Below are 11,342 nucleotides of genomic sequence, written 5' to 3'. Positions count from 1 at the left end.
TAAAATCAGCAATAGGTTTGCCTGCAAGTTTTGTCTCACACAGTTATTAAATCCAAGAAAAGGAAGCTATCTGCCAGCTGCCTACTGCCCAAGGATGCTGTCCTTCTGAATCAGCAGACCCATCATCATGTCAAAAGGCCGTACTCAAGCCTAACACGTGACACAAGCCCATCGGGGTCTGTGTGTTGGGGCTTTTTGGCACGCAACAGCAAAGCCTGAGCAGCTGAGTTTGCCCGTGCAACAAGCTAACACCATCTAGCTGTGACCAGCCAGAGAGGAGATCCCAGCCTGATGAGCTGCAGGAGAAGAGAAGACTGCGTTGCCATAGCCAGGCTGCGTTACCTGCACGTGAAACCAGTGAGTCAGCGTCAGCTGGAAGATCTAGCAAGAGAGGAGGGGAACTGCATTAAAGGTGATGCAGAAAACTGAAGGATATGAGTTAATGCCATTTTGCAGCCTTCTTTAGGGGTGGCAACCACCAGCCATGGTGCGTGTTACGGGTGAGAAGCATTTTTTCAATGAGGGCTTTGCACTTCAGGATACTCCTGTGAAATAAACTTCCTTGTCTTTCAACACCAGCCCTGGAAATGTCTTCCCCCTGTAGAAGCCAGTGCATCGTTTGGAGATTAGCATAGTTTATTCTAGGTTTCAAAGCAGGAGAAACCAGAACGGAGTTAAGAACTCTCCTACCATTTGTAAGAACCATTATTTACATTCCCAGGAAAACCACAAAGCAAGGCAAACATAACATAATTAAAAAAATGTGGGGTTTTGGGGTTTTTTTTAAAAAGCATCCGAGATAGCAAGCATGGTATATTTGTACTAAAGTATGGGTACTGCTAACCACAGTCCAACAAGAGACTGGTTCAGCTTGCGTTTACTCCTTGGAAAACCTCCTCCTTCTCCCCTACATTTCTTCCCACTGCAGAGCGGCACTAATTTGGGTTGCACAAATACAGGAGGAAAACTCTAACAAAGAAGAAAGGGTTATGAAATCACTTCATTCTCTTTCAGATGAGAATTCTATGTCCTTCAGGCTGTCAGGCTGGGACACTGTGGTGGTCTCAGGCCGGAAAATCATGTAATGACAAAGGCAGATTTTCTGAAAGGGTGTCTTACAGAAAACTGAATTTTCCATGGAAGTGATCTATATACTCCAGTAAGTGCATTAGAGCAATTAGAAAAAACGGCGTATGGTAGAGCTTTCATATTTTTATAATATGTTAATGATTAACTGACTTCCTACATCTTTCTTGACTTAGTGGGAGAGTGACAAGGAACTGTGAGGTACCTATTTGGTAGCGTAACAAGTCGGACAATTTGCACGGGCATTTTTTTCCACCTCCCTTCTGGAACTTGCTTCATCCAGCTGACACTGCTTCAAAGCCTTAGGCAACCCTCAGACTCACAGAAGTAAGTCTCCTTTTTTTTAATATGGCTTATTTTATGAAGTGCTGATAGAGAACAGATGGAGAGAGATTTAAATATTTATTTGTTTCCTATAAAGAATGTTTTCCCAACTGGGAATTGAAGAATTACGTTTTCAAGCATTAAATCATAGGGATATTGCTAAGAAGAGACCTTCTTAATTACTATGCTGTTGGGTTTTTTTAAACTCCCTTTCTGCTGCAAGACTTAGATTGAACAAAGGATTTGGTTAGTAAGCCATGTCCAGTACAGACCAATAAAGCTGCATCTAGGCTATAAAACTTTACAAAAGCAGGATTTGAATGTTAATTTCAAAAAGCACGTGGTGCCTGGCAACATCTAAAGCAAAAATATTTGCTTAAAACATGAAATAAATGGAAATAAATGAATTCCTGTTTACACAGGCTGGGAAAAATAACTTTGTGCATATTTTATATAGGACGAGTTTATCACGAACTTTCTCTTCAAGGTGGTTACAAGTTGCAGTAGAATTCCTAAAGCAAAACCGCCTTTCAGCAGGCAGACGGACTGCAGACAGGGAGACTCGTACTTCGCTCTTCTACTGTTACATCTTTTAGTGTATTTTATTTTAGCTGTGCTATCACTTACAAAGAAACAAGTACTGTCTCCTATCCTTTTGGAAAGCTCTCCTTTCAACCACCCACCCAACGTCTACGAAGAAAATCTCATCAGCAGGTTGCTGCGTGCAGGTCGTGTGCTCTCCCATTCCCCCTTCTGTAGGCAGTTCCTTACGCACTGTCGGCACAGGCAATGCTCGTTCCTCCTGACCGGGTGCCCGTGCAGCACGTCCAGGCTGATGCTCTGAGTGCTTCAGGTGTTCTTCATTTCTCCCGCAGGCACGAGGCAGCACTAGTTCCCGTTCTTTTGGCTGGAAGGTGACTCCTCCTGGGTGACATCTTCCCAGGCCCCAAGTCTGTATTCAGTGCCCTCATCTTCCCCGTTGCGTGTGAGCTCTCTGGGCCCTGGATGTGGTTGCCTTAGTCACACTTCTGACCCCTTAGCGCCCTTTTCTCTGTGCCAGACACCCAGGGTAGGCAAGCTTTTGGGCTTCCCTCTGCTTTCTGAAGCTTCCTGAGAGGATCCTATCTCAACACAGCCAGTGTATCTGCCTTGGTTTTTCAGGGGCTGTCGTGCCTGGCACATCCCTAAACTGTTGTGCTTGGGCTCTAAATGGAGATCCCTTCAAGGCAGAGGCAAAACAATCTGTAGACACTATGATAATATAGGGTCAGCTGGGTCCTGGGTCAAGCCTGCTGCCATCTCACTGCCTACAAGCCTGCAACATTTCCTTATTTAACGAGAGCTTAAGGTGGGCTGAACCACAGAAAGTTAAATTAGGTCCTGAAAAAACAGTGAGGAATATGTAGAAATGATCAGTTTCTCTTCACCCTGCCATCAAAGCAAATCAAACAAAATCTTTTCCTGAACTAGGCAAAGAACTTTTACACAGCTAAATTTCAATGTATTCTTACTCGGTGGAACAGAAGTGAAGATTGCTTTGGTTTACTTGTTTTGAAACACAATGAGAAAGTGGCAGCGGCAGAGTTCATACCACTGGACATTGGCATTTGGGAGGAAGGGGGTACATAACGTGTGGTAAATCTGGAGGTACTCTGTAATGACTTTTAAGACTCTGCCCTACTAGTTTGTCTTTTCTAATTGAAAATGAGTATGTTAGTGACAGCTGAAACCTAAACATGAGACATCAGGGTTCAAGACTTCATGAATGTCAGGGAACCTGTATTCAAGGAAGGGGTCATAAATGCAGCTAACTTTGTATCGAGGAAAATAGGAGCAAAAGAATTCCCACACTGTTTATTTAAATGTCTTTTGAAGAAGCTAGGAATAGACTGATTTAGCAGCTACTGCTGGCAACTCTTGTGGCAGGGACCACAGCAAGAATATAACCTTAGAGATAAAGCCACACTTCAACCAGAGCTGTGCTGAGACAGTGATGACAGAAGGATAAAAAACATTTCTGAAGTTCTCTTCTAGACACATCCAAACTCAGGGGTCTAGAGCATTAGTACAGCCTTTGAGTATCATGTCAAGGATCATGCAATTTGTGTAAGACTTCCACAATTTCACATGACAGACCCCAGCTCCGTCTCACACTTCCCTGCAGCCTCTTCCTGTGTCTGAGATCTTATGTTCCAGGTGTTGATGACTGGCCCACCCAGCTCTGCCTGGTGCTTCAGGTCCCAGAGGGGGCGAGATACGGCAGAGGGGATGCTGCTGCTGGGGAATGTATTACCTAGCACATACCAACCTCTAAAGGACTTCTGCTAAATGGCAAACTCCCTCCGTGCCGCTGAAAGCTAGTGCCATCTGGCCCTCAACACATCATATGAAATGATGCATTTAAAGACAAGTCTTGCGGGTGATTGCACGACTGGGGGCACTCTCTCATGCCACCCTACAGGTTGGACATCAGCCCCTGGCACAGGCTCTGACCCCGTGAGCGAGTCTGAGACCCAGTAACCTGAAAGACCCAGTTATATTTAAATGCACTAATTAAGAAAGTATGCTAGCTTTTTCTCCTGCATTTACCTGCAGGTTTTTTAAAATCTTTGTTTCAGGAGCTTAATGCAGGTTGAGTTTTAGAAAGCAGATCTGAAACCCAGCTGATGCATATAGATGGCTGAATGTAATTAAAACAGCTTTTCAGAGGACCCAGTATTAATTCCAGAAGTGAAATGCACGTGGTGCTATTTAGGTTTCTCTGCTCTGATATCATAGCCACAGCCTTTTGTCACTAGCCATTACTGGAAGTAAAAGAAGTGTTGACAAAATTTCAAGTATAGCTCCATTTCTCTTTGCTCCTGCTGCCGAGAACATCAGGAGGTGGGACTGTGGCCACAAAGAACTGACCTTTACCTCTTTGACTGCAGCATTTCATTTTAGTCTTTTTAAAGGTAAGCCTGATGCACAGATGACCCAAAAAACCCTCTATGAAACCACCTGGCAGTTGAGAGAGCAGCTTGCTTCCATTTTTTCTCCCAGGAGCAAGCTTGCAGCTGTAGGAAAGTCAACACAGCTCCCGGGCATCCTCATCTCTTTCTTGTAGCTAAGAGGGGGAAAGTCATGTCTCATTCTGTCCCTGAAGTATATGGGAAATGGCTCAACACACTTTTCATAAACAGCTACTCACTGTGCAATGCTTGATTTAAATAAAAATAAGCAATGAAGATGGAAGGATCCTTCAAGTTTCTATATTTGGATGAATTCACTAGCATGTATCATCTAGCTTCTGTCTTCTCTGTGCAAATTTCCATTGAATGCTAGCAAGTTTACATTTTGCATTTACTCATGTAGGATATTTAGTTAAAAATACATCCCTGAAGGAAAGCTCTTCCAAATGAAGGAAATGAAAGATGTATTAAGAGAGAAAATGATAGCAAGGGACTACCAGGTGAGAAGCCTGTAGAAGCAGCTCTCCTTTTTTAGCTATTGCTTCTAGACTTTCCAAAGACTGTCCCCAGAAGCTGCTGGAATGCTTGTTGGATTGGACTGAATCTGTTTTAAATGAAAATGTTGATGAAATCATGGGACACTGAGAGATGGAACTGTAGCCGCCTCTTAACACGCTTCTCTTGTTTCTTTGGGCGAAAACGGTTTTCAGTCACGTTTTTTGTCCACTGGCATACACTCCACGTAGACCTAGCTTGCTCCTCCTGGCAAGATTGCCTTTGTAGGCTACCTCCATCCCATGAAATAGCTGGCATGCAAACTCTGAATGCTGAAATCTGCAGCTCTGAGTGAGCTTCCAAACCAAGAACCGCATGCCAGTAACACCAACTAATTATTCAGAAGACCTCCTGTGGCTGACTGAATATGAGTTCATTTGCCTTAGGAAATTTCATATCGTGATCGTATTACATCACTGTATTATTCAGACCATATAGGTAATCCTACTATGCTAATTAAATTAACTCAAAATATTTATGTAATTACTAAAGCGTGAAACCAGCCAATAGATTATGCCAACGCAGTCCGTGCTAGCACAGGCTGCCATATGATCTGGGCTTTGAACTGTATTTTACCCAATATAGCTCTAAACATGCAGGGACTGAGCTTTCGCATTTTTCTCTCGGAAGGCCGGAAAGGGCATTTGCGCAGGGACCAAAGCGTTTTATTAAAAAAAAACCCACACTATTTCTTCGCTTTTTTACGCGAATGGCAAGTTAGTGACGGATCAAACTCTTCCCTTCTGAAGGGGATGCCTCTGGCTTTGACAGCTACAGGAAGGGCACTGCTGGTGTCGGAGCCGCGTTCAGGGCCTGCATCACCCGCCGCGGGCGGGGAGCTGGCCGGGTCACCCCAGCCCGCACGCTGCTCAGGGAGCCCGGCTGCTGAGGCGGTAGGTTGGTCCTGCGGAGGGCGCCGCTAAAGCCTGGCGCTGCCGGTAGCCCCAGCCACGGGCAGGGCCCCGCAGCTCTTCTTCCTCCTTCCCTCCTGCCTTCTTCCTCGAGGTCTCCCAGCAAGTCAGCCGCAGAGACGGGTGAAATCCTGGAGGGAGACGCCCTCTGCAGCTCACTCCCGGTTTTGCTTGGCATCTGCAAGAGAAATGTCTTTTTTATTTTTTTAAATGCTTGCCACAGTAGTCCAGAAAAATAAACGTATCTCGCCATGTTTGGGGGAAACAGAGTTTCCCTGATGCTCTTGGCCCGCCGGCAGGCACACGGCTTGTCCTCGGCTGGTGCCGCAGCTGGACCGCCTCGTGGGATGCCCCCCGTCCCACGGCATGCCCGAGGTGCTGTGGATGCTGTGACCTGTGGCAGTGCTCAGGCTTAGGGTTTATGTCAGAAACTCGAGACTAAGTATGTTCTTATCCAGAGCCTTCCCTTAAAATCGATGCTTCTGGCAAGTTGTCCCGGTTTCGGTTGGGATAGAGTTAATTTTCTTCCTAGTAGCTGGTACAGTGCTGTGTTTTGGATTTAGGATGAGAATATAACATTGATAACACACCGATGGTTTAGTTGTTGCTGAGCAGTGCTTACACTAGTCAAGGACTTCTCAGCTTCCCGTGCTCTACCCACTGAGAAGGCTGGAGGTGCACAAGAAGCTGGGAGGGGGCACAGCCAGGACAACTGACCCAAACTGGCCAAAGGGACATTCCATACCATGTGACGTCATGCTCAGCACATAAACTGGGGGAAAGCTGGCCGGGGGGGCCGCTGCTCGGGGACTGGCTGGGCATCGGTCAGCAGGTGGTGAGCAGTTGCATCGTGCATCATTTGCTTTGTATATTCTTATTATTACTACTATTATTATTATTAGGATTTTATTTTATTTCAATTATTAAACTGTTTTTATCTCAACCCACGAGTTTTCTCACTTGTACTCTTCCGATTCTCTCTCCCATCCCACCGGGGTGGGGGGAGTAAGCGAGCGGCTGCATGGTGCTCAGTTGCCGGCTGAGGTTAAACCATGACACAAGTGATACGTATCTGTTCTTATCTGATGATACCAGCAAAACCTATAGTGTATTTATTAATATTCATAATGATAGAGACTGGCATCAGGAACTAGATCTTTGTTTTAATTTTGACATGTTTTCATATGGCAAGCAAATTCCTGTAACTATTTCACCTTGATATTTTGTTCCTTATTTTCTTGCTGAATCTTACTCCCAAGAGGTGGTAAGTATAGGCTTCTGTCTGATTTTCTGAAACAGACAAGTATGGTAACTGTAGTTCAATTTCATCATGGATCTCAAAGGTACTTCTTTTTCACCTTGATTTTTCTCTAAGTCAGTCAGTGCTGTCAGGTTAGATCAAACAAGTTCCAGTGGGCAGGGTGTGGAGAAATGAGCCAAAATGAATCATTTCCTACATAAGCACTTTTTTGCGTCTAGACATTTGGTACCTCATCTAAAGCTCATCTTTGTTAGCTGGTTATTCTCCAATGTTTCCAGAATTTTTGTATAAGCCTTGAATTCTTTCTTCCTGCGTGTTTGCTTGTTCTGTGTTTTTTGTGAATCTCATGGGGAGAAAAAGATCTTTTCCTAATTTTTAATTTTATAATTCAATTCTGGACACCATTCTAAGTAACCTAGCACATGAAGGTTTGATAGAGGGCTCAGTAATCATGGATACGATCTCATTTAATTCTGTGGGAAGACAGGTGAGTAAATTCAATCCGTGAAGATACATACTGATATCATACTCTGAACAGCTCTCAGTGACACAGATCGGCCTGCTTGCCTGTCTTTTATGACCTTGATATCAGCAAGTTGTTTAAATGAATGTGTATGAGGTATACGAAAAGTCTTACAGAAATACGGGCTCTGCGCAAAATGGAGTCTCAATATGGTTCAGGCTTGGCCTCTGTGCGCTCAACTGATTCCAACAGAAGCAGAAGGGAGTCAGCGCAGGGCTCCTTTGACTGCGCTCTTTCCTGTCTAGCGTCTTCCCATCACTAGGCACGTGCAGAAATGACACTGCTTTGATGTGGAACTGGGACAGACAGAAAACCATTCATCATTTCCTGGGGGGCTACTATGCTGTACGGCTGGTAACAACTGTTAATTAGATGGGGGGGTTATAATCACTTCGTAAATAACGTGGCAGATTGAGATAGCGTTTATAAATTGGTTTCATTTTAAGTAGGTAAAAACACAGGAGGCCAAAATGACAAAATTGCAGATGTTGCCGTGTTTGGCTGGCGTCAACCACTCTGTCCCATCCTCTTAACACTGGCATCAGCTTCGGGACTGAAGTAAGTATATAGTGGGCACCGGTATGAGAGGATGGAAAATGTTTGCTTAAGGCCATATTGTTATGAAGACATTTTTTATTTAATATTTCCACAGCTGGATTTTTGCAACTAGATTGTATCACTGAATCTGTGAGGTTAAGATAAGTAAATAGAAAAGTTATTGCTTTAGTAACAAAACATAGTTGCAGATCTATCTTCTCGTTATTAGAGTGAACTTGGTACAGTATTTCTTCAGTCTTGAATGCAATGGGAGCAGGAGAAAAGGTATTTTAGATAACTCATAAAATACAAAGATCCCTAGAACCTTTCAGATCTGCACAATAAAATCAAGGCCACATCTTCTCCAATCACAAATCATTCCTATAATTGTTCAGAAGGTGGTATGAAAGGTGGGAAATTAACAGATTTTTTTTTTAATCAGAATAAAACCCTGATTTGCACTCAGAAAGTACAGTCAGCAAACAAACCTAAAATCTTTTGCTAGGCTAAATGACTAAAATCTTTTCCAACACAGCATTAGGATGATTTGAACTGGAGAAGTTGGGCAGGTTATGAATGAGTGCGATTTGTGAAGGTAAAACACTGAAGAAACCTTGGTTAAAGTTTGAGGCTGGGAAAGCAATGGCAGCGCATCCAGGCTCCAGCCCCTGCACAGAGCGTTATATTTCTGATTAATTCAAGTATTTCTGCTAATGCATTCACAGTTAAATAAGCTAAAAATGGTCAAAGTTCAGTGGTCGTTATTAGACTTCGTGGCCTGGACTTGCTCATGCCTCTGAACTACGACGTTTTCTGTCTAACGCTGGTCCCAGCAACTCTCAGTAAGGGCAGCACAAAAGCAGAAGTCTGTCCAGGTTGGGCTGCTGCACCGAAAACACAGCTGCCAGGAGAGAAGAGCGTGGCTTCTGCGGCTGCTTTGTAGGATCTCTTGCAACAGACAGGACCCCGAGGATTTTGTCAGGTTTAGTTTCTACTAGCCAGTAACACTAGGGCTCCTGATCACATGTAATGTGTATAAGGACCTTTGAACATAACGGTGAATTACCAAGGAAGAAAATAACTTGGAAAAAGATGTGAATTTCCCTTTTGGGAATGCAAAATGGAGGTTGTAATGGGAGCTAATCAGAGACCCTTTCTGCTCCTGGTGATACAATGAAATATACAGAAATAAAGCTTAGATGTTATTTGTCTGTAGGCATTAAACTTCAAGAAATCACTACAGTTGGGGAAAGATGACTACCATCCTCCCTCTGTACACGTATTCTCTCCTGCTTTTTCACTAACAGGTTCACCCGTTCACACAAATAACTGCCTTTGTAATTTTATGCTGTGTTTCTTTCCAGTGCCTCTCTTTCTTCACGTGGCAACCGTGTCTGCGACAGAGTAGAAGACCTCCAGAGGATGAGCTCCCTGGTCAGCACCTCGCACCTCCAGCTAGCTGCTTTTGCTCTGGGTACGGTAGGCTGGATCCTGTGCACGGTTTCAATGGGAATTGTGGAATGGAGAGTGTGGCACGTGGACAACACCACCATCATCTCCTCTGGCATTGCCTGGGTGGGGATTTGGAAAGTCTGCTTCATCAGTTACCTTCACGTCTCGCCTGGCTATGAAGAACAGTTCTGCCATAAACTCAGTGGCTATGACTCCTTCATCCCCCATGAAATTTATGCTGCTCAGGGTCTCCTGTTGATCGCCATGTGCATGGGCTTGCTGGGACTGAGTGCCACAGTATTTGCTCTGAGAAATGTTTATATGGGAATCACTCACAAAACTCTCATTACCCGTTTCTTCCTGGTGGGTGGCTTCTTCTACATATCGGCTGGTCTGTGCGTCCTGATTCCTGTGAGCTGGAATTTCTATTCTGTAACGCACAACCAGAGCATCGCTTTTCCTCCTTCTTACTACATGCCCTCCAGCCCAGCGGCGCAGGAAGCTGGTGCTGCCATTCCTATCGGGATTGTAGCCGTCATCCTCCTGCTGCTAAGTGGGACTTTTTCTCTCTCGTACAGATTTCCTGTGACCGCAAACGCTATCGCGAAATCCTGACAGGATAAATCCCCCCCGTGCTGTTTCACAGCAAGAGCATAGTCAAGAGATAAGGACGGCAGCACGAGTGATTTTATAGTCAAGGAACTAAAGAATTTAATTTTAGTCTACAGTAGCCACACTATTTTGTTATACGAACCAGCCGAATTACCATCTTAGTTGTCACATATGACCAGAGGTTCATCTTTGAGATAATTGCTGTTGAGCAGCAACTGCGATTAAGTTTTACCAGTTGTCCTCTTTTGTATATACAAACATTATTGATTAATTTATTTTTTGTGTAAGATATTTACCATGCTCAAAGAGCTGACTCTGAATTAACTGTCCTGTTAGAAAAATGTGAAATAACACGTGTTAAATGTGAACTTGTTTCCTTGTTGGTACTAAACTATTTTGTCCATTATTTAATTGCATCTGTGACAAGTCAAGACTTTTAATGCCAATAATACGAGCGTCATCATGGTTGTGTCAAATGAGTCTTCCCTGAATTGTCTTACAAAGGTCTTGCCAGTTTCTCCTCTTCCTCCAGGGCACATAAAGAGCTGTGTCTTTAATGCTTCTATTTTTCTTTCAAGCTATTTGCATCTTATGTTGCAACACGTTTGCCTGCGGGCAAGGTACACTCTTAGTTCCTCATTTAGGCGGAGCCAAAAAGTCTGCAAGTGTTTGCTTCTTCATCAGGCACTTCACTGAATCCAAAGGCATTGCAAAAGATGGGAACAACTTCTACAAGTTATTACAAAACTGCTGTCAAAATCAGTGCTCTCGGTACCCGGGAATATTCAGTGCAACTTTCAGGTTATGATTCATTTGACCTGATGTAGACATCTATACCTAAACCGGTCACTTCAGGCTCTGTTTATAGTCAGTCTAGAGACAAAGACAGTCTTTTTCCAAAATAGATGCCTAGAATGGCTGGAAGAAGACTTGCTCCCTAAAAACCTGTTTCTTTTAACCCACTGTAATGGCTGTAATAACTACAGTTGCTGACTCTGGCCTATGCAACTAAATTTCACCCAAGCTAGATAAAGTTAGGTGAAATGCATCTGCCACTTAAATGGCATTTCATATGCCAGTGCCATTAAAAAAAAGAGAGGTATGTCCCAAACACTGCAATAAGGGCAATT

The 11,342-nt window shown here is 43.9% G+C and overlaps 1 protein-coding gene across 1 annotated transcript; it reads left to right on the top strand.

The window, feature by feature from the left end:
• Positions 1 to 8,077: 8,077 nt before the first annotated feature.
• CLDN34 (claudin 34) lies at positions 8,078 to 10,215 on the top strand. Its single transcript, XM_076328896.1, has 2 exons — positions 8,078 to 8,169; positions 9,513 to 10,215. Exon 2 carries the CDS (start codon positions 9,571 to 9,573, stop codon positions 10,213 to 10,215), a length of 645 nt encoding a protein of 214 aa, XP_076185011.1. The 5' UTR covers positions 8,078 to 8,169; positions 9,513 to 9,570.
• The last annotated feature ends 1,127 nt before the right edge of the window (positions 10,216 to 11,342 follow it).

This window comes from Aptenodytes patagonicus, chromosome 1 (genome assembly GCF_965638725.1).
Source record: "Aptenodytes patagonicus chromosome 1, bAptPat1.pri.cur, whole genome shotgun sequence".
Taxonomy (NCBI): domain Eukaryota; kingdom Metazoa; phylum Chordata; class Aves; order Sphenisciformes; family Spheniscidae; genus Aptenodytes; species Aptenodytes patagonicus.
The sequence above is the reverse complement of the archived record's forward strand: the minus strand, read 5'-3'. Positions and strand labels throughout refer to the sequence as shown.